Below are 26,905 nucleotides of genomic sequence, written 5' to 3'. Positions count from 1 at the left end.
AGATGTCTTCCAAGCAATAATATGATGAGTTTTAGCTAACAAAAATCTAATAAACACCCATGGCATTAGATAAGATTGCAAGTAAACCAGTGTGATCCTTGTTAGTAGTCCTATTGCAGTATAAGAGAGATAAAGCATAGTGCATGCAATGCAATGCAATGTAGGGGGAAATAAAATAAAAAATAAAAAATCTTTTATCCTTGTCCAAGTTCTTCATATCATATCAGGCTCCCATGAATACACCTGCAACATATCATGAACACACCTGCAACATATCATATCGGCATTATACATGACTCTTTTATTCTTGTCCAAGTTCTTCAATATATTATCTCCTTCAATCTCTTACCTTCAAACCATCCTCATGTCCAGTAAATAGGATTCTTCCATCAAGATGAAATGCTATTGAGTGCACCCCTGTAGCATAATTTAAAGTAATATAATATGTTTCAGAGAAGCAACATAAGTTTAAAGCAATGACATTTATATTTATGACAGAGAGAGACAGAGAGAAGCACAAATTAAGACATAAATGGACATAATTGTTTCCTTTTGAATAGAAACTAAAGATTAAGTACATTTAAGCACCTCGCGCCTGGCAGAACCAATCAATTCAAAGGTTTCTAAATCCCAGAATTTTACTGTTCTATCAACTGAACCTGCAAATTTCAATAGCTACTTTTTCCGTAACTTGTACCAGTATACAAAAGAAGTTTGCAGAACTCTTAAAAAGAAAAGGCACAAAACAAAACAGATTGATTGACATTTTTGAAAATATTAACATACATTATATAGTCCCACAATATATTACTTTGGAGGACTTCAAGAGGGGAAAATCTACTTTCCTTGGTGCTCAAAGATTTGGATAATCTAGCATATGAGGATAATCTAGCAAATTTTGTAGGACCCAAAAAGTGAAAATCAAATTCATTTGCAGTATATATACCAAAAAGAAAAACACCTTCGAAAAGAAAACAAGAAATAAATCATGTTCCTTATTAATTTGAAACCAACCTTAACGTGGCAGTGACATTATACTTGGGCAGCATCTTGCCACCAAAATAACCAGGTAGAATGCATATTCAACAAAAAACAACAGAAAGTCAGAAATAGACAAAACAACAAACAGGTAGAATGCATATTCAACAAAGTCCATTCCAAAATATACCCAATCTGATTCAATTCAATGCTCAACAAATTGGAGTTTCTTCACATAAAGCTTGTCATCTCTGTGTCTGTAACAAAATTCTAAATTGTTTTTAGAATAGAACAGATACAATGGCAAGAGAATCAATGTTATCGGAAGGGACGACGGAGCCTACCTGAACCAACGGCGACGAGAAGAAAAGGTAGAAGCGGTGACGACGCTGACGAGCTTCAACGAGCAACGACAGAAAACAGTGTCGAGAGGGTGGCGAAATTAATCGGCATCGAAGATGAAAGAGAGAGACTGGTGACCGAGTATGACAGAGAGATTAGGAAAGGGGTGTGATGGAGTTTCGGGCAACGGCGGTACAACGGAGAGAGGTGCTGCCGATGAAGGATTTGGAGGGGATGGGTGAGGAGCCCGCGAAGGATAGGGTGTTTTGAGAAATGAAGAGAGGAACGAGAATTAAACTCTTATTCTAATATTTTCGACCAAAAATTTTAAATCACAGACGGAAAAAATTTAAATTACAGACGGAAAATCCATCTGTAATAATTTAATAAAATATAACATTATTTAATTACAGACGGATTTTTCGTCTGTAATAATTTCCCACAAAAAAAATTAATTTTTCCGACAGAATTATCGACAGATTCTCTTTTTCGTTTGTAATTTATGCTAATTCAATTTTTTATTTTTCGACAAAAAATTCCTCTGAAATTTTGTCTGTATTTCCGTGGGATAAAATCCATCGAAAATATCCATCTGTAATAACTAATTTTCTAGTAGTGTTAATTTTATACAATAAATAATTGATAGCAAATTCTTTTTTATGCAAAATATAGCATGGTTGACAGGATAAATAATTGATTAGCAAAATAAAAAATTGTTGAATACCGTCGAAAAACGAAATTAATTCACTAGTAATAAATTTACTGTCGAATTTTTCATTAGTTCTAATCCGATAGTATAAACTTTGCCGGTAAATGTTTACTATCGGATTTTGTTATCCACCAGTAACTTCTGGCAGATTTAGCCGCGGAATTGATTTTTTAAGCTATGAATATCTTCTATCAGTTATTGGCGAATTTTTTTTCAATAGTAATGTTGGCACCAAACTGTTTTGTTCTTGCATTTTTACCGTTGGATATTTCTTTCGAAAAATCTGACAGTAAGTTCAATTTTTTTATAATATTTTTTTGATGAAATTAGTGGTCAAATTCTAAATTTTTTATTTAAGTTTATTTTTTGCAATTAGTAGTCAAATTCTAAATAATAGAAGCACAATATGTTAAATTATTAAGTATACAAATAAGATGAAAAGTCAAATAATAGAAGACATAATACAATCAAATAATGTATAAAAAAATTCTAGTCACTAAAAGTTATCGTCATCCCGCTGGTCCTGCTGCGGAGGTGGCAACCTAAGCGGTGACGTCTATGCCCTTCCCATCAGCGTCGCTACCACCAGCGTGCATATGTTTTTCGTACATTGCCATGTGTTGCTCCATCCGCTAAAGTCACTTAACAACAATGATATGCTGTAAATCACCTGTGAGGGGAACAAAATAATAAGTAACAAACTTTTCTAAACCTACTTGCAAAATTATTGCATTGCTTCTCTTTTGAAACAGTTTTAAAAACTAGCTTAACAGACACTAAGTCTCTACATAACATAATTAAACAGTGATCCAGTATGAAGACTTGAATGAGAAAATAATAGACAATATGCACAGATATGAAAGAAGAAAACATAATATTTAGTTACTATTTTTATTGTGACAATAAGAAAATCAATAAAAATATTATTGTCTACATATAGAATAGGGACACATACATCACCTTCAGATCATCCTTAAGAATACGAATAAAATAATTCTGCAATTCAGATCCTTGAAATAGCTAATCCTAACAGCACATAAACAAAACAAAACAAAACAAAATCTTTTAATAGAACATCAAAAACCCAAGAAATAAACAAAAATATCTAAATATTACAATAAAAAAATTCTTAAAAATAGGGGAGTTGGAACTCACCAAAATAGGACCAGCTTCTTGTTGCACGAAGCTGACTGATGATAAGGAGGAAGCTGACAATGAGAGTCGAAACAAGAAGATAACACCGACGACCACCCCGGAGACCTGGGGCTTTTACAGCCAATGACAACGAGTGCAACGAAGGCGCGGGACTGAGCGTGAGACGGTAACGAGATAGGGAGCGATGACGACGACTAATTTCAGGACCTGCTGCTTCTGTCATTGGCGACAACGAGGGTGATTGAGTTTGAAACAGTGGTGATTGACGACTCAGAGAGCAACGATGAGCTTGAGTGCGTGATCGGAGACAGTAAAAGAGGTTAAAGACGAGAGAGAAAGAGATCTTAAGTGCTAAAATTAACGAGCTAAATTTGAGTGAGAGAAATAAGAACTCGAGTTTAGTGAGAGTGAGAGAAGGATAAAAAAAAAAAAAGAGGATAGAATTTTCAAATTAAAAAAAAAATTAAGCATGATCGGTTCGGTGTATATAAACTGATTCGAGTCGTTGGTTTTAACAAAAAATCGATCATATTAAACTAAATCTAATCACTATACTATGTGTCAATTGATAATTATAAAATATAAAATATTTTTAAAAAAGTTGTTTTTGGCAAGCTGATGTGAGTGACTCCCTGTATTATTTCTACATGCATAATGATATTTTGTCGTTTTCTCTTTGTGGTGTCCATAGAGATGTCTGCACTCATAAAAAATAACTCCTCATTGGTTTAAAAAACGATTTCCATTGTACCAACAAAATAAACAATAAAAGAAACACCCCATTAATTAAAGACAAAAGAAAAAGTTACTAGCTGTCCCAGGAAGACACCGACCCTAACAATTCTTTTCATGTACGAGGTTAAAGGGGGGAGAGCGTGCCAACCATGCGTAAACTAGGATTATTCATTTCCATTCCTTCAATAAAGTAATTAATTATGAGAAATGTTTAGAATACATTAAAATTTATTATTTTTAGTTGTTATTTAATTATTAATTTAATTTTTTTAATTTAATAATATATTTTATTTTATATTTTTAAATATTAATAATTAAATAATAATTAAAAATAACAAAAAAATATAAAGAGGTAGTATTTTTATTAAAATTTGGTCAACATTTAATTAGTAAAAAAAATAAGTAATTTCATATTATTCGATGAAATCTCACACTATTAAAAATACTAATAATAATTAATCAATTGTTACAAATCACAAAACTTACTAACTCCTAACAATCCTCAAATAACAAATTATGACAGTACTTTAACATTTTTTATTAGTTAATTAAAATTGAAATAATATTCTAGATGCTCTCTAAAATTTTCAATTCGCTTCAATTAAATTTTTTATTTTTTAAAATGACTAAATACATCCTTCATCTTTAGAAATGTAAGTGTCCATTAATCCAAATATTATCCGCTATTTTAATATTGTTCATGTATATAATTAAGAGCCAACTTGATAATTTGCTATAAGTTGATATGAACAAACAATAAATTTAATTTAAATTAGTATCCAAAATTTGTTTAAAATGCTCAAATTGGTCCATATATGATTTGAGTTAAATTTATGTTTATCTATGTCAGCTTACAGCAAATTAAACTGCCAAATTAATACTTAACTGCACACATTAATAATATTAAAATGACTGATAATATTTAGACTAACAAAGACTAACATTTCTAAAAATAAAAGATATATTTAATCATTTTAAAAAATAATAATTTAATTAAAGCGAATTAAAAATTTTAAGGACCATTTTAAAAATCATCTCTTAATTTACAAAATAAAATATAGTATAATACTATAAATTAAATCACAGCAATAGTTTCACTCCATGAAACGAACTAAACCCATGCTTATAAGTTATAACTACTTCCATTGCTGCAACACCAGCCATAACTTGTAATTCTTCATCAATGACGATCATAGAGCACTTTCTTCTATTCCTCATCACTACAATCCTTATTACACTATGCGTAAATGCTCTAAAAGATTGTGAAGATTGTGGCCACATCAAAGTGCCATACCCACTAAGCACTTCTCCAAATTGTGGGGACCCAAATTACAAGATTAGATGCAATTCCGGCATGCTTTGGTTCGACACAGTCAATGGTTCCTCATACATTATCACCTCGATCAATCCCACGTTGCAGCGTCTTGTGATTCAGCCACCGGGTTTGGCCAACAACACGTGCATGTCACGTGATTTCAAGAACGAAGGGATGTGGCTTGACACAAACTCACCCTTCAACATTACTTCAAGTAACACTTTGATCCTCATGAACTGCTCCCTTGAGATCTTGACCATGCTGTTCAACTGTTCCTCGACGAGCATTTGCCATAAGTACATTGAGGAGGGCAATGCGGTCATTTCTAAGAATTGTGGCGTGACGAGCCACGCCTCGAAATTATGTTGTGATGTAAAGACCGGTGGGTCTGCTACTTCACATAGGATTAGGGTTAGGGAAGATCGTTGTGCTGCATATGCTAGCTTTCCCAATTTGGATCCCTCTTTGCCTGTGAGTATGTGGCGGCCGGGGGTGGAGATAGAGTGGCAGCTGCCGGCCGAGCCGTCGTGCAAGGTAGCGGGGAATTGCTTGGATGTGGCAAACTCTCGTTGTTTGCCGGATCCCGTGGCAGGTGGAGAAGGTAAGTGTTTGTGCAATGCTGGCTTTCAATGGGATCCGGTGAATGGAAAATGCCAAGGTATGTATGTAACAACTAACAAAAAAATGATACTTTTTTTATTTTTTTAGGAAGAATATTAGAAAGCCAGTAATTTTGTGATTTATAATTATTAATTAGCCATTATTAGTATTTTTAATAGTATAAAATTTTATCTAATAATATAAAATTACTCATTTTTTTGCTGATTAAATACAAACCAAATTTTAATAAAAATGCTAATCCTTAAATTTTTTTTTTTTTAAATTTCTATCTTAAGCTTCAAAAAGGAAAAATAGTTTTTACTCTAAATTATTCAATCTTATACCAATAGGTCAATTCTAGTGAAAAAGTAGTTGCAGTGAGATATAAGGATATTAATATTTCACTTTAACCAGAAACTCTTTTTTTCAATATCAGCTAATTTTTTTAAATTATCTTTTCACTTTTAAATCATAAATTTTAAATTCTAATCATTCAAAAGATAAGAGTTAAAAAATAATTTTATAATTAAAAAGCAAAACACATTTATTAAAATTGACCAATTAAAAGTTAGTTCGTTGCAAAGCTAGCACCAAGATGCCATAGTAACGAAAATAAAAAAAAAAAAATTTGAGATTATCATTCAATATTAAACACCACAAAAGATATAAAAAATTATATAAACACTAAAAATCAATAAAAAAAAATAATACTTATGTATTTATGTATCATTATACATAAAAAAATATACTATATATATGAAAAATTAGTCACCAAATCAAATTTTTATATATGTTTTACATTTATTATACATATTAATTTATGCCTTTTTTTAATTAAATAATTAGCTACCAAAATAATCAAATATATCATATAGTAGAGTAATCAAATTTAAAATAAATAAATAATTAAACTTATTTATAGTAATATAATACAAAATTATGAAATCAAATATGCATTTCTATACAGAATAGTTGATTGGTAACTAATTTCTTTATATATATATATATATATATATATATATATATATATATATATATTAATGTACATATTTTTAATTAAATAATTAATTATTAGAATAATCAAAATAAACTTAATATTAGTAAAATAATTAATTTTATTTATAATAATATAAAAATATTTGAGATAGTAAATACATTTTTTATATATAATAAATTATTTTTAATTAATTTTATATATATATATAATATGATTCTATATAAATATAAACTATACAAAGTTGAATGTGGATCAATAATTTCCAAGTCACATTCAAAATTATATTTGCTGGCTAAGTTTACATAAGTTACTTAGATGTACCTGCATGTAGATCGAAATCGTTATGATAAGTCAGTTGAAGGGTTGTTGCACATTGGTTAAATTTAGAGCAGTTGCTTATGCCGCTACAGTTCTGCGGCGATAATATTGTAGTTTATGTGGAAAAAGAAATATTTTAGTTCCTAAATATCACTGATTTGACATTTATTTCGATTTTCCTCGTAGATACCAAGTGTCAGCATGGAAGAGGATGCAAGCTTCGTAAGAAATCCCCGCTTATTGGAGGTAATATAACTTCGTCACACAAAGCTAATTTATAGATTAAACTACTATTTTTATCTATAAAAATTGAATACGTTGATATATTTATTTATAAAAAATAAAAATTATTATTTGTATCCATAAAAAGTAATTTTTACAAGTAAAATTATTAAAATCTTAAAAAATTAAATAAAATTACTAAATTATTATTCTCTCTACCATTATTATACCATTGTCTTTTCTCTCTCTTTTCCCCTCCCTCTTTCTATCTTAATGTTCTCATCGATCCAATTCCAACATTAACCATATCACCGTTCAGTACCACCGCTTCATCACCCTCCTCCTCCTCAACCGTCACCCTAACTCATTCGCTGCATGCTACTCATTGGTGTTGATCGCGACTCAACAACACCAGCACCACCATCACCAGCATAATCATCTAAGACAAGCTCAGCGAGCAGTATGAGCAATCCGTTGAAATGGGTAAATCGTCACTACTGTTAACTTCATCATCCTCGCCATCTTCTATCATCGATTCATCGTCAAGCTTAACTGGTTGGCCTCGGAATTCAAACATTCTAACGGAATTCATAGAGCGCATGAAAAGGCTTTTGCATTACTCATCTTTTCTTCCACCATTCGACGATTCGGATCGGGTTTCAAAGAATCGGATTGGATTTTCTCTTCACATACACTCAAAAGCTGCGACTTTTTCACGGGTTGATCGAAAAATGGTGTTTGGGAATAACCCAGTTGAGTCCTTCTTCAATTCTATTCAGGTTGTGAAGGAATCGTTGTTTCCTTTGGAAGTGGGTATTCGAAAAACTGTAAAGAATTTTGAGCACTGCTTCTTGTCAAGGCACAAAAATAAGGGCACAAAAGGTGTTTGTTTGATTGTCTAGATGAAGCAAGGTGGTGAATTTCAGATATGTGATGAGAAGAAGAAGAGAGGGTTGTTAATGAAGGTTCCCTTGAAGGCTTTCTTGAGTATTTTCTCACAAAACTCAGTGAGTGATAATGAAAATGTGAATGTGAATTGTGATGAGAGGTGGAAAAGAAAGATGATGGATCTTCTTCTTGCACCAATTGCTTGAAGTTTGCAGTGACTTAGTCTTTGCTGGTTAATGATTTTCTTCAAACTCTCCTAGCTTCTTTCAAAGGGAGGAGATGGGTTGGAGTTTTGGAAGAGGTGGAAAGTGAGGGAGAAGCGGAGCCTGCAGTTGAGATCGAAGTCGAAGAGGTAAAGGGAGGAGGAAGGGTGGTGATGGCGGTGGTGGTGATAGTAATGGCAACAGTGATGGTGGTAGTTGAGGAGGAGAGTGGTGGTAGAGTGTGGGATTGGAATAGCTAAGAACATTGAGAGAGCAAAAAAGAGGGGAAAGACGATGGTAGTAGTGGTATGGAGAAGGGTAGTTTAGAAATTTTATTTAATTTTTTAAGTTTAGTTAATTTTACTTGCTAAAGTCATTTTTTATGGGTACAAACGATCATTTCTGTCTTTTATAGGTAGATATAAGCGTTTTCAACTTTTATGAGTAAAAATGGTAGTTTACTCTAATTTATAATATATTTTAGTTGCAATCCTCAGACACAATCATGTTTATTGAATTTGGAGAATGCATGTGCTTCATAGTATTCATTTTCAAGCCCATATAACTAAGGCTCAAGTCCGATAACTAAGGCTCATTTTTCATAATATGGACATATTATTGGTGTTTTGGTTGAAAATAGATGTATTTAGTGTATTTATAAATTGGTAAATGTATTAGTAGGGCAGCTTTAACAACACGTGGAGGACATACTGTTAACATGGGAGGCATGCTAAGTCAGCACGTGAAGGGCGTGATGACACGTATCTCAATCTGATCGATTGGAGATGCAACACGTAGAAGCGTGTTGAGTCAACACGTGGGGGCGTGGTGACATGTGTCTGAATCTGATTGCTTGGAAATGTAACATGTGAGGGACGTGCTGAGTGCTCTCCCTATATAAGGCGAATCTCGGTACCATTTCAATGCAAAAATGAGAGTTGTTTGAGTGTGTTTCTCGTGTGATAGAGAGTACCACAAATTTGGTGGAGTACCACAACGGTGAGATTATATGGAATACTCATAAGGGAATGAGTTTTGTATGTGAGAATCCGTTTTCGCTTGTGATTTCATGCACCATGACATTTAGCTTCAGAACAGTCTCTGTCAAAGTATGGAGAACGATATGTTCAAGAGAGTGAGCAATATTCTGTGTTGGAATTCTGTTATAGTTTTTGGTAGTCTAATACAGTTTGATATTATGTTGATTATTGACGAAGCAAGTATGCAGAATATGTTCCATATTCATCGGTAGACTCAAGTGTGATAGCCAAAGATTGATCTGTATGTTGAGTTTGAAAATATAGAAGAAGATGAGATTCAATATGATTCATATATAGAGGACGATAGAGTTGAAGTGTACGAAAGAATGAACACCAATAGCGAAGAGGACTTGGAAGCTACTTATGAAGCTAGAAACGAAGACGAGAATGTGGTTGTGGGAGGTGAGGCAGCAATGGAGAATGTAGTGGTTCCTCTCATAGTTAGTCAACCGATAGACGTTCCACATTTAAAGCGTCACTTGGATCTTGACACCATGCATGCACCAAAATTCTCCGAATATGCAAATATAGGTACGTGATGAGTGAAACTTTTTTTTAATTTATATTTTGGATAGATCAATGAATGACTATTTCTGTTTTGCGTAGGTGTTTCTGATCCTGAGGACAGAGAGTTCAGGATCAGAATGGAATATAGTTCTAGAAAGTCTGTTGTCGCAGCAATTAGAAGTTACACTATCTCTAGAGGAGTCGACTACAATGTTTTTGAGTCCAAGCCATAGACGTTCTATGCAAAATGCAAGATGTATGGCGTGGGTGCGACTGGCTTATCCAAGCTAGTTTAGTACCGAAAAAAATTGTTGCGAAATACGGAGATACAATGGTAGACACACTTGCACCATTGAAACGATTTCACAGGATCATTCCAAGCTAGACTCAGACACAATTGCTAAGGCTATAAGGCCATTGGTTAATACCGACCCCTCCATGAAGGTGAAATCTATAATTGCGGAAGTCCAGTCAAGGTGGTAGAATCCCGTTGCTCCTAAGACATCTTCTACCATCAAATTTCTCATCTCCCGTAAATTCAATTTATGACCCATAAAATTTCTGTTAGGCTGGTACAACAAAAATATATTTATTCATTAAATATATTTATTAGTTTAAATAAATGCAGATTATAACAAATAAATATTTTTATTACTAATCATAAATAAAAAACATTTATTTATTTAATTATTAAAAATAAATAAAATTTATTTTGAAAATCAATAAATATAAATATTTATTAACATACAAAAAAATTAATATTTATTAATAATATTTATTTATTTATTAAAATATTTACTTTCAAATATTTAATAATATTTATTAATAAATATTAACATATTTATTTTCAAAAAATAATAATACTTATTTATTTATTAATATTTAAATTATTTATTAAATATATATTATAACAAAAAATTCAAAAAATATATTATTCACATTTATATAAAATAAATAATATTATATTGGACAAATAAAAATAGTATCCAAAAATATTATATTGTTTATTAAACTTAATAAATAATACTAAATACAAATAAAAATAATAATACTGAAATAATAATTTTATTTATTAAAATATTTATTTTAAAATAATTAATAAAATTTATTGATAAATATTAAAAAATTTATTCGAAAAATAATAATATTTATTTATTTTTTAATATTTAAATTATTGATTAAATATACAAAAAATAATTACATTATAACAAAAAAATTCAAAAATATTATATATTCACATTTATATAAAATAAAATAATATTATACTGGATAAATAAAAGTATTATCCGAAAATATTATATTGTTTAATAAACTTAATAAATAATACTACATACAAATAAAAACAATAATACTAAAATAACAATGCTATATTATTATATGATATTATTAACAATAACAAAAATTAAAACAATTTAAATACATAAAAAATAAAATTTATCAATTTACATAAATTAGATAATTCAAATAATTATTAATATGTTCTTTAGATACAATATAATTATGAACTGGTTTTAATAAATAAAACTTACAATTTTTTTTATGGATGAAATCACTCTTTTTTTTGTAACACTTTCTTCTTCAATGCTCTCTCCAAATTTCTCTTTTCTTCTCTCTCCAAAATTTATTGTCACTAAATGAATGAATGTTTTGAAAAAAGAATTCAAGTCAATTTAAAGAGCTTTAATCTTGCATTGCTTATTTTTAGAGAAAAAGATGTCTTCTGCATGCCAATAGTTGCTCCAACATGTCTTTTTCTGTTCAATAAAGTTATACAAATTCTAAAAAATGTGCGAAAAATCTATGTGAAAACTGCATGAAATCTCTGCCCAGCACGCTCCTGTATTGATATAGAGCCGCCATGTGTGCATTGCAGTCTGCGAAAGCTAGTGGCCATTTCTGCACATCACCTCCTGTGTTGTCCAGGAATCTCCACATTGACAAAGATCGCTAGATTACTTTGACGGCTCTCTATTAACACGCCTCCCATGTGTTGATCTGACCCACTATTTAGTAAAATACTCTAATTGTCAATATTAGACCAAAATATCATTAACTTTTTTATAAGAAAAATAATTTTTGTAGAACTAATAATTTTTAAATTAATGTATAATTAACACATTTATTATAATTATTTAATTTTATTATTTTTTAGGAGAATAATAAAAAATGTATATAATAATTAACTAATAAAACATTCACACGTCTAAAGAATCCAAATTTATGCAGTTCAGATTCAAAAATGGCATATCTAAAGTTTATATTGATTAATTATTAGAGCGTTCAGCTAAAGAGAACCAAGCATGAGTTTCATTAAGAGAAGATTAAATTAGTCATCTATAAATCTAGACAATATGGTCCAGCTAGCTAGAAGAATTAATTGTCAATCAAAACTTCGTAACCTGGTACCCACACAATCACGTTCATAGTGCTCCCACATCAAAGCATTCATTAATTTTATCAATAAGATCTAACAACAGAGATACAAGATACGATATTAATGAGCAACTACCCCGGCCCAACAATATGGGATGAAGCACGTGGAAGGTGTAACTTCATCAATCATAATACAGATTACGATTACGATTACGATTACGATATAGGATCATTCCACGCTTAATTTTCCTTTATATTCAAATTTTATCGTGTATATATATAATTAATTTTATAAATAATATAATAAAATTAATTTTATATTTATATTCAAAAAAGAATAAAAAATTAAATACAATATAGTATTTGATATTTTTTGTTTTTATAAAAAGTTTGATTATGTTATTCTACTTCATTAAAATAAACTTGTAAAAAATATAAAATGATAGGTTGATTTTTAGTTTTTAGGAAGCATTTTGTAAACCTATTTATGAAATTAATAGCTATTTAAGCCCAACAAATTAATTTATCTTTTTTAAAAAATGATTAAATGTCTCTTTACCTTTTAATGTATTTAAAAAATATATATTTTTAAATATATTATTGATTTTTAATATTAAAAAATATAAAATAATTAATTTAACAAATAGAAAAATTTAGAAAGAATATTATTGATGGACAGTCTCTTAAAAATGGATCCTAGTGGCCGTTTCAAAGAGTAAAAATTTTTAAAATAGAAGATATATAAATTAGAAAGAGTAATCGTAGGGAATTAATTTTTTAATTTTTAATTAAGATCAATAATATTTTTTAATTATTTTGTTTATCTAAATTTTAGAATTTAAATTATACATAAATGTAAGATTTAACTTTAAATCTTAAATTATAAATTTTAAATTCTAAAATTGACTGATATTGACCATGTTGCGTAACTTATAAACCATACTATGTAACTTATAAAAATATATTGCATTATTTAAAAAAAATTAAAAAGAAATTAGATCATAATATCGGATACGACTATATAAGATCTATAATACCTTATCATACTTAATCTTATGCTTAAATCATAAGACTGAGATAGTAAGGTATTACGACCTCTAAAAGTAAGAAAATATATATATTGAAAGAGATATTTAACGACGAGTCTTGAAAATAGATAAAACAAAATCGCAAAATAAAAAACGCAATACTCAAAAAAGGAATTACTTGCGTGTTAGGAAACCTAGAGGTTTCAAATATGAATAAGCGCGAGAGTAAAAGGAAGCCAAGAGTATAGTGAAACTAGCTCCTGACTCAGCTTGCGAAATCAAGGCAGACCGGAGAATATTTACATATATATACATAAGTATCCCGAATACGGAAAATACAGAAACAAGTCCCTAACTTCCTGTAACCTCTATGAGGAACAAAGTAATCAAGTTTCTTGGAGAGCAAGCTAGTACATATATACATACATTTACAAACTAAAAACCAAAATAACCCGGGAACTGCTCCGCTTCAAGGATCCAGACGCCTAGCGGGAAGCCTATCCACCTGCATCTGAAAATAATAACACAAAATGGGGTGAGAACCAGGGGTTCTCAGCATGGTAATGGTGCCACGCATATAATAAATAAGGTCATGAGAATATTAGAGACAATCCTAGAACTCCGTCATGTAATTATAAGACTTAATCTCTAAGCAGAAGCCATAAAAGGGGTAGGTTACCTAAAGAATTCTAACCTTACGTACTTTAAACCTAACATTAACTCCAAACCAATCTACCCTTTCTTCGCTCCTCCATCACCAATTAATTTATACAGACAAATAAGCAAACAAGGCAAGCACAAGTAACTTACAAGTAATACAGATAACAAATACAACAAATAGCAAGTTATAATCACGTAGGCATTCCCAAAAGTTCACAAAAAAGCAATTCAAATAATGTGCACATGATGCATGCCTATCCTATGGCTGTTGATATCAATTGTCGGTTACGTAGTCATCCCGACATGTTCTCAAGCTCAAAAGTACACCATAGGGAGAATCCCCAAGCTGACATGGGAAGAGAACGCCCCCAAATTCAATAATATCCATGGGACAAATCCCAAGCTGACATAGGGAAAAGAAACAACAACCCAAGCTGACATGGGGAAGGCAATACCCCAAGCAAAATAATAACCACGGAAAAATCCCAGCTGACACGGGGACAACGCCCCAAGCTCAAGTTATTCAATCACGTCTTACAATTTATCATTTTTGTTATCAATACTAATTCATGTCTCATCTCATCATTCTCACTTTCACTTAACTCATTGATCATACATTTTAATATTTTTGATGGATTAACATTATCAATTCTCAACTTCTTACATTATTCTCTTACTTGCTTCATCCATCTTATAATGCAGAAAATCAATCATTTAAGCATCAACATCATAGATCATTCACATATACGCCTTTTTCTTATATAATTCATCATTCTTATCTCTTACTTCACCCCAAGTTACCTTAAACTCCCATCTTTCACTAAGTACTAAGCTTACCAGTAAGATCTAAGATTAACAGGGTAAAAATAGGGGATTTAAGGGTTCAAAATTAAGTTTAAATCTAAAAACTCAGGTGCTGGAAAATAGGGCGTGTACATACGCACACACCTGTGCATGCACACAGCTCAGAAAAATATCAGGATGTGTGCGTGCACACAAATGCGTGCGCACACACACATCACTTGGTGTGCATGCGCTTCACCTGTGCTAGTGCCACCAATAGAAGGCCTATCCTGGTGTGTGCGTGTGCACAAGGGTGTGCGTACGCACACTTTATGAAAAGCACCAGGTGTGCGTGCGCATAAGGCGTGTGTAAGCACAAGAAAGCTTTTTGCTTCGGTTGGGTGCATGCGCATAGCTGTGTGTGTGGGCACACATCAGAAAAATCTAATTCTGCTACAATATTCAAAATTTCAGTTTTTCGCACCAGTTTTTCGATGTCCATAACTTTCTCTACAAAATTCAGTTTTTCGCAAACCTTATATCATTTTCAAGCTTTTAAAACCTTTTTTAATTTGAAACAAATCTCATTTCCATCCAAAATTTGAGGAGTAAGTTATGGACTCCCAAAGTTCATCAAAATCACTTTTTACCAAATAACACCAAACCCCATTTTTACTAAAAGTCACCTTCCCTTTTCAAAATCTATTCCCATTTAACTCAATCATACTATAACCATCAATACAACCTACCCTTCACTGTAACACAATAATTCTTGCAACCCTTGCATATCCTTAACTCAACAACACCTCATTTCAATCCAACTTTACAAATTTTACTCATAAACTCACAAACTAACATTTTATTTCATATCCACATATTGTCATCATCATAGAATACTTCAACCATCATCACAACATTAATCAAGATAACCATACCAACAAATCTACATAAACACTACACAATCTCAACCATATCATTACATTGCCATAATTATAAATCCTTAATCTATCTTCATACATACACACATACATACATACATACATACATACATACATATATATGTATATATATATTCATTCAATCCACATTCAACTTACCATTGTTAGTTCTCATAACACATACTCATTAAATCCAACACAAACCTAACCATCAATTTACCATCAATATCACAAGATTAGTCATTTAAGGCATAAAACCATTTCAACTTATCATATAGTTCTTTAACCTAAGTTTTCACAAAACCTAATATGTTAAATGTGTGAAATCTAAACCATACCTTATTTTGTCTAAAGCAGCCTCACAAGTCACCATAGCCTCTCAAGCTTTGAGAAACCAACCAAAATTTTAGCTCCAATTACCACCAAACCTCCAACATATACACTTATACACTTAATTTTACATATATCACCATACATACTCAAAATTCACATTTAGCATACTAGAATCGAGATTGTCTAGGATTTATGAACCTTACCTTGTATGTGCATTAATCGAACTAAAGCCCACTCATTCCTCAACTCAATTTGATTCTATAACATCAATTTATTCAAAATCTTAACACCCAAAAATCTTAATATTCCCTGAATTGAAAAAGAGAGAATAGAAGCTAGGATTTTGATTTTCTCACCTTGAAAGGTATTGGGCTTTGTAGAGCTCGTCACTGCGGTTGCGTGGCCGCAAACGATACGGCGATCGGAGCTCCAGATCAAAAGTTACGTGAATTTGAATCAAAAGTTACGTAGATTTAAAGTTGAAGTGTGGGTTAGATTTTTGCTTTTGGTTCTTCTCCCTCCATAGAATGTTTCCAGCGTACATGATGAAGAAGAAGGGAAATAGACAGTTGTGTCTTTTTAATGGGTTGGGTTGGGTTCGGTTGGGCCTTCGGCCCATTTTAGGCCTAGTTCGATCTATTCGGTTTAATTTTGGGCCAAAATTTTTAAAATTTGTATCAAAATTCTCGTTTTAATGAGTTCTATCTTAATTTAATATCAGTTTTTACATTTTTTATTTTTTAATTAAAAATTCAATTTATTGACTAATTTTATTGAATTTACAAGATTTAACAAAAAAGTTGGTCCAATATATTAGGTCAAAGACTCCTTGATTACTAAATTAATAATACTACTAATTATACATTTTTAAGGAGACAAAAATCTTATATTTACAGTGTGTCATTGACAATTTGACATGACTGATGTCATGGAGAAAACAAAAAAATAGAACTATATATTACTAAGAAAATTATAACAGGTTACTTCTGTACGCACATGTAAATAATTTATGGATCTACACCATAGACGTTTCCTAAAGGGAGAATATTACTCCTAAGTCCTAACATTTCTGCTTGTTAATTACATCAGATTATCTCTCCTATGTTTTAGTTAAGTTATTATTTATTATTTATTATTATTATTAATTGTTATTATTTTGTAATTTTGAAAATATCTGAATATCATAAGATCGATTCATATAGGAAAAGAAATTAACTTTCTAAAATATATTCTCAGGGTTGATATTGGCTGGGACTATCATGGTAGCAGGAGCTTTGTTCACTGTAATGGGCTATTACTTTCAGAGGAAAAGGATCAAAAGAGAGATCCAAAAAAGAATAACAAGCAAGGCACACTTCGTACTCAACTCAGACAACAATGGTAGATCTGCAAAAGTTTTCACCATAAAGGAAATCACAAAAGCAACCAACAACTTCTCGAAATCCAACCTCCTCGGCGCCGGCGGCTTCGGCGAGGTATTCAAAGGTGTTCTGAACGACGGAACCGTCACAGCCATCAAGAGAGCAAAGCATGGCAACATAAGAGGCATTGATCAAATCCTCAATGAGGTTAAGATCCTTTGCCAGGTCAACCATAGAAGCTTAGTGAGGCTTTTGGGTTGTTGTGTTGAGCTTCCAAATGAGCCTCTTCTTATATATGAGTACGTCCCTCTCAATCTGTCATGCTAAAATACTTCTTTTTCATTTTATTTTGTTTAAACTCCATAAATTTTCGATTAACATTTTCTTTAATTATTAGATTTAAGAATCATATTCAATACTTATATTATAGGTATGTCTCCAATGGCACCCTCTTTGACCACCTTCACAACAGGAACTCCAGCAAATGGATCCGTCTTGGGTGGCATTCAAGGCTAAGAATCGCACACCAAACAGCTGAAGGACTTGCGTATCTTCACGATGCAGCCATACCCAAAATCTACCATAGAGATATCAAGTCAAGCAACATTCTCTTGGACGAAAAACTCGACGCAAAGGTCTCAGATTTCGGGCTTTCAAGGTTAGCGGCCAGCGAAGCGACCCACGTGACAACCTGCGCTCAAGGGACACTGGGCTACCTTGACCCAGACTACTACGTGAACTTTCAGCTCACAGAGAAAAGTGATGTGTATAGCTTCGGTGTTGTTCTGTTAGAGCTACTGTGTTCTAAGAAGGCTATTGATTTCAATAGAGAAGAGGGGGATGTGAATTTGGTTGTTATGGTGAAGAAGGCCTTGAAGGAAGGGATGTTAATGGATAAAGTGGTTGATCCAATGCTGAAAATTGGAGCTAGTAAGTTGGAGTTGGAGAGTATGAGGGCTTTTGGGTCTCTTGCTGTTGGGTGCTTGGATGATAGGAGGGACAATAGGCCCTCAATGAAAGATGTTGCTAACGAGATTGAGTGCATTATTGGTATTTTTGCTGATGCTAAGGCTATGGGGTATTAATTAATTAAAGGTTTAGTTGTGAAAGAAAAAGTAAAGGAGTAATGCTAAATAACAGCCAGTCAATTTTAGCTAATGCTAAAAACAAATTGCTAAACAAATCCAGTATGAATTTCACTAAAAAAAATATTGAAAAACTCATTGTGCCTCATTTGGTTGAGGCTTCTTATCATTGTTCCTACTAGTTAACTATTTCTCTATTTAAAAATTATATATATATATTAAAATCAACTACTAAAAATAACTATCAATATATTTGTATATTTACATATTATTTAATTTATTTTTAATATATATTTATATTTTAACATACATATATTTTATACTAATAGTTGATTTTTGTAACTAATTTTAGAATTTACCTATCATACTTGTTCTCCATTACGTGAAGAAATATTTGGTAATTACTATTTACAACAAAGAAAAATTGAAGTATTTTGCAATCTTTCTTTTGAATGTTCACCTTTTTTTTAAAGAAAAAAAGCTTTTTTCATATTATTCTCCTATTTTATTTATTTTTAACAAAAAATGTGAGTATCTCAATTATAACGTCAACAGAAATTAAAGAGACGAAATTAAAAAGAGAAACAAAAAAAAGGTGCTAAAAGCAAAATTAACTTGCTGAAATTAAAGTAATAGGAAATTAAAGGAAAGATGAAGAAGAAAGATAAATATAAAGAAAAAGAACATATAAAAGCAAAGGAATTTTATTAAGAAACATTGGAAAAGTAAATTATAAGTGCTTGAATTTAGAGGACTTACTTAAAATTTTCAAATTTTACTTTATGATGCCAAAGATGTTGAGAGCTTTTTAGGTTTTTAAGTATCTTTTAAAAGAGCTGAGCTCTCTATAATGTAACCTACGATTCTATTTATAGACTTTTCTATGTCAACTGACAGTTATACGCTACAAGAAAAAAGGCATATTGCCATATTTTTTTTCTTGCCACACTTCAAAAGCGTGGCCAAAGGAATCAACAGTCACACTTTTATGAAGGTGACAATTGAATAGAGATTTGGCCATATTTTAGATGTCACGCTTACCAAAGCGTAGCCATAAAGAGAAATAGGTACGCTTCTAAAGCATGTCCAGTTTTTTTTGTTAAAGGCATGTTTTCGAAGTGTGCCCATTTCCTCTAACTATTTGGGTACAAAAAAGCGTGGCAAAAACAATGTTTTTTGTTACTTGCTTAAACTTTTTTTTGTTTTATTAAAAACAACGCCATTTCATCAGGGGTTATACAAAACTAAAAAATCAAAAGCCTGGCATGGTCCTCAACATTCTCCTCCTTTCTCTCATCACTTTCTCATTGAACTATTGAAGGTCTAAAGCTTGGAGCTCTCTCATCTCATATCTCTCGCTGGGTCTCTCGCACTCAAGCTCTCTGGTCTACGGTCTCTCTTACTATCTCGGTCTTGCACTTGGTCGTCATTGTCGCTCTTTGTGTTGTCACCATCTCGCATCTAGTCGCGCTCTTTCCCCGCAATCGTCATCGTTAGCAGCAAAAGTAGCTGGTCACAGCTCTAGTCATCGTTGTCGCTTTCTATCACGTCACCATCTCGCATTCAACGCGCGCCTTCCCTGTGTTCGTCATCGCCGACAGCAGAAGCAGCAGGTCCCAGTGCTAGTCACCGTTGTCGTCTTCTTGCTTCGAGCCTCGTTGTCAGCTTAATTCGTGCAACTAGAATCTAGTACATGATTTGGTGAGTTCTAACAAATTCTCCTATTCCTTCTGTTTCAATCTTGTTGCTGAAATTCATCACTGTACTTTGATTTTGTTTTTGAAAGTTGAATTTGTTGCTAAAAGTTAAATTTATTTTTGAAAGTTGAATGTGTTGTTAAAATTTCTCACTAATTATCATCACTGAACCTTGAATTTGTTGTTGTTAATATGAAATAATCACTTAGTTAAATTTTTTTGTTATTGAAAATTATCATAGTTTAATTTTTTGTTGAAGATTATCGTCTTTATATGAAGATAATTTTATGTGACTATCATATTAGTGGTTAGTAATAAAAATATTTATTCATATGATTAGTTTTTTGTTATAGAGTTAATTTTATTTCAGCCTATTATTGACTAAGACTAAGTTTATTTCAACCTTTTGATAGTTCTTTATCCGCTGTTGCTGCTACTACCACCTTTTGTATTTTGCCTCTGCTGCGATGCTATTGTGGTACTGATATGTTATTGGTCTGCATAATAGTTCTCAGTATGCTACTACGGTAGTGCTGCTCTATTGTTGATGAGCCATTTTCTATAAGTACTATGGAGGTAGCGAGGGAGGTTGCTTGAAACTTTTATGTTTAAAATTATTTTTAAAGTTGATGCCTTTGATTTTGATGCATGCGCATTTTTAGTATTTTTTCTTCTTAATTTCAAGTGATTTTTTAAGAATTTCTATTAAATAATCAATGAATTTAAGGTTAGAATGAATATCACTTTGATTAGTTGAATTTCATTTATTACAGAAAGTTTTAGAAGGAAAACAAAAAGAAACAAAACATAAAGAAGGATGGAGAGCGACAAATAGAAAGCGCTCTGTGAAGGACATAAAGCTCACAGAAAGGAGACGGTGATTGGCGTAGAACGTGGATAATATGGCGTACTACGTAAAGAAAGATAAATTACGCACACACCTGTGCATACACACAAATAACTATCATTCACCATTTCACGTAGTACGTGGGCAATCTCACGTACTACGCAATTGATGTGCTTGTGTGCGCATGCACAACAAGAAAAATTTTGGCGAGTGTGCGTACGCACATATATGTGGTATGCACAAGTTGGCTTTCATGTATAACCTGGAATTTCTCACGTATAACGTGAAGGAAGAAAAGGGGAGGCAACATCTGAAAAAAGTGGCTCACGTACAACGTAGCCTATTTCACATTGTACATGAGCCCAAGAAAGTGTATTTCCAAGCCAAAATGTACTTCACGTATAACGTAGTACAAGCCACGTACTATTTGGGATTTGATGCTCCTCCCAGATTTTAATTCAAGATCAACTTTTCTCCAATTTTTCAACCTTCTGGAAGATCAATCACAAGCCCATTAATGATGACATTAATTGAAGATTGCAAGGAGATACAGATTAGAAGTTATGCTAGAGAAAATCATTAATTAGATAGATTTGATTCTATTTTTATTTTAATTATGTTTAAGATTTGAATTTGAATTAAATTAGGGTTAGTATTTAAGGAGAAGTCAGACACTTTGTTTGGGGCTTCTCTCTTCTTCGGCACTTTGGAGTTTTATTTTCTTAAGGATTTGAAGAATAAACATGAGTTTCTAATTTTCGTCTATTAAGGTTAGGAGCTCTGTTAGTTCTATGGATTAATGCAATAACTTTTCTACTTTTAATTGAGGCAATTGATTTTTTTTAAGAAACGGTTTTCATTCTTCATCTAAAAGGGTTTGAATATGTTGAGAAACAATTCTTCTCTGATTTGAATTCGTTTAACCTCTTGGAAAAGTTGATTAATTGAATTAAGCTTGGAAAAGTTGATTAATTGAATTAAGCTTGAAAATTGATTCTCATAATTCTTAAGTTTTGAAACTAGATTGATAAGTGACATAAAATCAACTAGGTTAAGTTCTTATGAATTGTGTGGTTTTATAAAGCAGAGACGTGCTTACCTCTTTTCTTAATTAAGTGACTAAGGGATTAACGTTTGATTAGGTTAAAGAGAATTTGAATCACCAAGGGATTGGGGTTTAATTACTAACGATTTGCCATAAAAGAATCATTGCATGATTAGAGTAGAAAGGGAAAAGTGTTAATCTGGACGTTTAATATTTTTGAAACCTTAACTTTCTCAATTATACATCTTTTTTCACACTCACTGTTTGTTTCATTTAATTACTGTTTATGTTCAAAGGCTTTCAAAACAATAATTTGCTAGTCTGACTAGATTAATTGGTTGATTTTGCTTGCTTAATCCGTTAATCCTCGTGGGATTGACCCAGTGCACTTGCTGGTATTTTGTGGATTGTAAAATTTGCATAAAGTTTTTAGCGCCGTTGTCGGGGATTAATCGTGGTTAATAAACTACCAATCAATTGATTCCCTAGATTAGACGCTTTTATTTTTTTATGGTTACATTTTAATTCCCCCTGGGAAATTTTTTCACATAGTGAAGGGAGTTACAATTTGATTTTCTTGTTATTTTTGTCTATGTAGAATAACAAGGATAAAGAACCGCTTCAGTACGATCCCGAGATTGAAAGAACTCTTTGACAGCAGAGCAAACAAACTAGAAATCAAAGAGTTGAAGAAGAGATTGAAGAGGTGGTTGAAGAAGGATTTCTGGACAAGACATGGCAGATAACAACACTATCAATGTCCCTTCACTCAGGAGAAATCTCGGATCTTACACTAATCCGAATCCAGGGAGTTGTGGAAGTAGCATTGTGACACCTACTGTCAATGCTAACAATTTTGAACTGAAACCGCAGCTTGTTATATTGGTTCAGCAAAATTGTCAGTTCAGTGGGAGTCCACAGGAAGATCCGAATTTGTTTATCTCTAATTTCCTACAAATTTGTGACATGATCAATGTAACACCCTACTTAGCCTAAGCTTTACCCCGTGTCGTAAAGTAAAGGTTAATCAGAGATTACGACAGTTCTAAGCTCATACATATAATATATATAGAAAAAATATTATAATCTAGAAGCCTGATGAAGGATATAGCTCAAAAACAGGATTTCAAAAGCGCAAAACGTACTAACGAAGTTACTAGCTTAAGGCACAAGAAACAGATATAAGATAACAAAGGATAAGTATATAATATCATAAGATACTAGCCACGGCTCACGGAGCTTGAGCCGGCTAGCCATATACGGACCATACAAGAAACCAGACAGTAAAAACAGCTTATACAAGTTTTGTGCTCTCGAATAAAAGCCTCTAGGCCAAAACAACCAAAAGTGAGAGACATGTACAAAAGAAACAAAAAGACTCCAAAAGGTATCAGGATCTTCCGCTTCTGTCACCAACCAAATAACTCACTGAGGTGGGTTCTGAAAAATACACAGAAATATGGTATGAGAACCGGAGGTTCTCAATATGGTAACAATGCCCAGTGATGTAGGATATAAGACCTCGGGACGCCAAACACAATCCTAGGCTTCATATTCACCACAAGATTTTATCTTAAAGCATACCAAAACATTAAAACATAACTTAAAACCATAATAATAATAACAGGGTAATCTAACTTAGGGGATTACTAACTAAACTAGTCACCGCTATCCCACAGCCTTCGCCAACCTACCCTCCGTGCGATCGCATCACCACCGCCTACTTAACCTCCTCAAAAATCCAGACAAGCAAAGATAATACAAGCAAGGAAACCACAGGTAATATTCAACTATATAACAAGTAATTCAAGTAGCAAGTAGGCATATTATACAATTAGGCAAGCTCAAGTAATCAAAGCAAGCAAACATATAGAAGATGCACATGATGAATGTCTGCCCTATTGGCTGTGATATCACATGTAGGTTATTGTGCCAAACCCGACCGAAAATCCAGTCGACAACTCCCGGATTAGGCTCTCTATTGCGCATAAGGAGGAATAATTTCGAGGGACGAGTGCCCTACCACCTTCTCCTTTCAGAAGAAAACATTCTGAGGGAGCGTGCCCTACCACCTTCCTCTGGTTGCCATATGATTCCGTGGGTTAATGCCCGACCACCTTGCAATCAGAGAGAAACACATGCTCAGGAGGAAAAATTTCGAGGGATGGGTGCCCTACCACCTTCTCCTTTTAGAGGAAAACATTCCGAGGGAGCGTGCCCTACCACCTTCCTCTTGAGCGATAAACATGGGTGAGAAGCGCAGCTTCAAGCCTCACATCTGAACGTAGGTGGAAGACTGCCACAGCCCCTACGACAGATAACAAAACATATTATAATCACATATTCAATCTCAGAGGCCAGTGCTCATAGCAACCCCCATTCATACTCACTCCATCAACCATAATCATTCATTTCCAAGTTCTCAAGTCATCACAACCATCGTTAATTCATAACTTTCCTTTCCAAACTTGCTAGTTCGTCAACTTCTCAATTCATATACCATTCTTCCTTCGCACTCCATCAAACCCATCCTCAGTACACCAGAAACCTAAGCATCCGTTCTCTAACTTTTCGAAATAATACCAAATCAAATTCCTTAGGTTTTATCCCATGTTCAAATATCCAAAACTAGGCCCAAGAGTTTTAAAATGGTGGTATAGAAGCTTACAACTTTGTTGGGAACGTGGAATAGTTGAAAATAAAGTTAAAATTTGAGAAACAGGGCGGGTGCGTACGCACAGGGGTGTGCATGCGCACGCCCAAGAGAGTTTTAAAACGTGTGCGTACGCATAGGGGTGTGTGTATGCACAGGTGTCAAAATTTACAAAGTCTGTTTGCTCACACAACCTGTGCTAGTGCCTCCAACAGACCGGCCTTTCCAACGTGTGCGTGCACACAGGGCTGTGCATACGCACATATTGCAATTTCTCATTGGCGTGTGTGCGCACAAGCTGTGCTCGCGTTGTAACTAGGGAGCCTTCCCCTGCGTGTGCGTACGCACAGGTCTGTGTGTGCTCACAGGTTAAAATTTTCACAAGGGTGTGTGTGCGCACAAGGCTGTGCGTGCGCACATACCAGAAATCATAAAATTCTGCAACTTTGCAGAATTTCAGATTTTTACACTATTCTTTGAATGATCATAACTTCCTCTACAAAAACCCAAATATTACAAACTTTATATCAATTTGAAGGGTTTTCAATAAACTTTAATTCTAAACAAGTTTCAACGAATTTGGAAAACTGAGGCAAAAGTTATGATCAGACAAAGTTTACTGAAAACCTATTTTTTACCCAAAATCTCAAAAACTCAATTTTTAACCAAACATCAATCCAATATCCATTTAATCACGTTTCAACCATACCAAAACAGCCCAAAATTCATACCAAACACTACTTCAACCATTTTCTCAATCACACAACCTTCTAAACCATTCAACAATTCCAAATCCAACCATTTCACATTTTTCACTTCCCATTAACCTTATTAACATCAACAAACCCCATCAATCATTAACAATCCTCAAAAATCATCATTTTCTAATCCCCATATCATACACCAACACCATCATTTACCATAATCAACACAACTCATCAATAATCATCAACAATACTAACAACTCTCAACAACCATAACAAATATCAACATTCATCCTCAATTTTCTCAACATCAACAACCATTATAACTCTCATAATCAAAATCAACCATCAACAATATTAACAATCACTGCAAATCCTCATCAATTTCAATAATCATCAATCCTTCATCAATTACAATTAAAATCACACATTCATCATCAACCTTCATTATCATTAAATACCAACAATCATTATCGAACTCATATACTCCTCATACCAAAACTCCATATCATCATCCTCAACATTACATCTATCATACCAAACCACTTTTCAAATCCACACATTTATTTATCATCATCATATTATTATCAATCATCATAATTAAACTCAAACTTCATCAATCCATCATAAATCAACATACAACAGCATTCAACACTCATCAACTATTTTAATTCAAACCTATCCTATGGGTCACTAGCCTAAGTGTCTATGAATATTATATACTACATATAGAAAACCGAAACCATACATTGTCCAATTCCCAATATGAACCAAAACCCCAAAAGAGCACAAGTTGAGCTTCCAACCACAAGCAAGCCTCCAAAAGGACTCCAACAAGCACCAACAAGCTCCAAAAGCTCTCAAGCTCACAACAAACAAGCTATATATGCATAAATCATCACAAATCAACCTAGGGCTCAAGGTAAACATAACTTCACAAGGGTTTCAAGAGCCCTTACCTTATCCAACAGTTTTGGAAGCCAAAACCACAAACAATCAAGTGTTAGAGTGTACCTAAAACATCCAAGACACAAGATTTTACTCAAAACCAAATCCCAAAACTCGAAATTCACAAGGGCACGAAAACTGGGCAGAGAAACTCGAGAGACTTACCACAAATCTTTGATAAAAATGACGGGCTCGGCGAGAGTTTCGCGTAGCCGCTGACGGCACGCGAATCGGAGCACCGTAACTCGAGATATCACGGATTGAAGTGAGGAGTGAATAGTGCTTCTTCTCTCTTCTCCCCTCTCCTTCTTGCGGCTGGTGTGTGTGTGTGTGTTTATGGGTGTGTTGTGTTGAATGGGTTCATTAATGAACCCTTATATATGTTGGGCTTGGGCCCAACTTAGGCCCGGTCCAACCCGAGACCGGTCCAACCCGTTAGCG

General features: G+C 32.9%; 1 protein-coding gene across 1 annotated transcript; it reads left to right on the top strand.

Annotated features, from left to right (window-relative positions):
* The first annotated feature begins 5,102 nt into the window (after positions 1-5,102).
* LOC130975245 (wall-associated receptor kinase-like 20) lies at positions 5,103-20,240 on the top strand. Its single transcript, XM_057900064.1, has 5 exons — positions 5,103-5,892; positions 7,336-7,395; positions 17,361-17,784; positions 17,916-18,563; positions 19,892-20,240. Exons 1-5 carry the CDS (start codon positions 5,103-5,105, stop codon positions 20,238-20,240), a joined length of 2,271 nt encoding a protein of 756 aa, XP_057756047.1.
* Positions 20,241-26,905: the final 6,665 nt, after the last annotated feature.

Source organism: Arachis stenosperma, chromosome 4, assembly GCF_014773155.1.
Source record: "Arachis stenosperma cultivar V10309 chromosome 4, arast.V10309.gnm1.PFL2, whole genome shotgun sequence".
In the NCBI taxonomy this organism is placed as follows: Eukaryota; Viridiplantae; Streptophyta; class Magnoliopsida; order Fabales; family Fabaceae; genus Arachis; species Arachis stenosperma.
The sequence above is the reverse complement of the archived record's forward strand: the minus strand, read 5'-3'. Positions and strand labels throughout refer to the sequence as shown.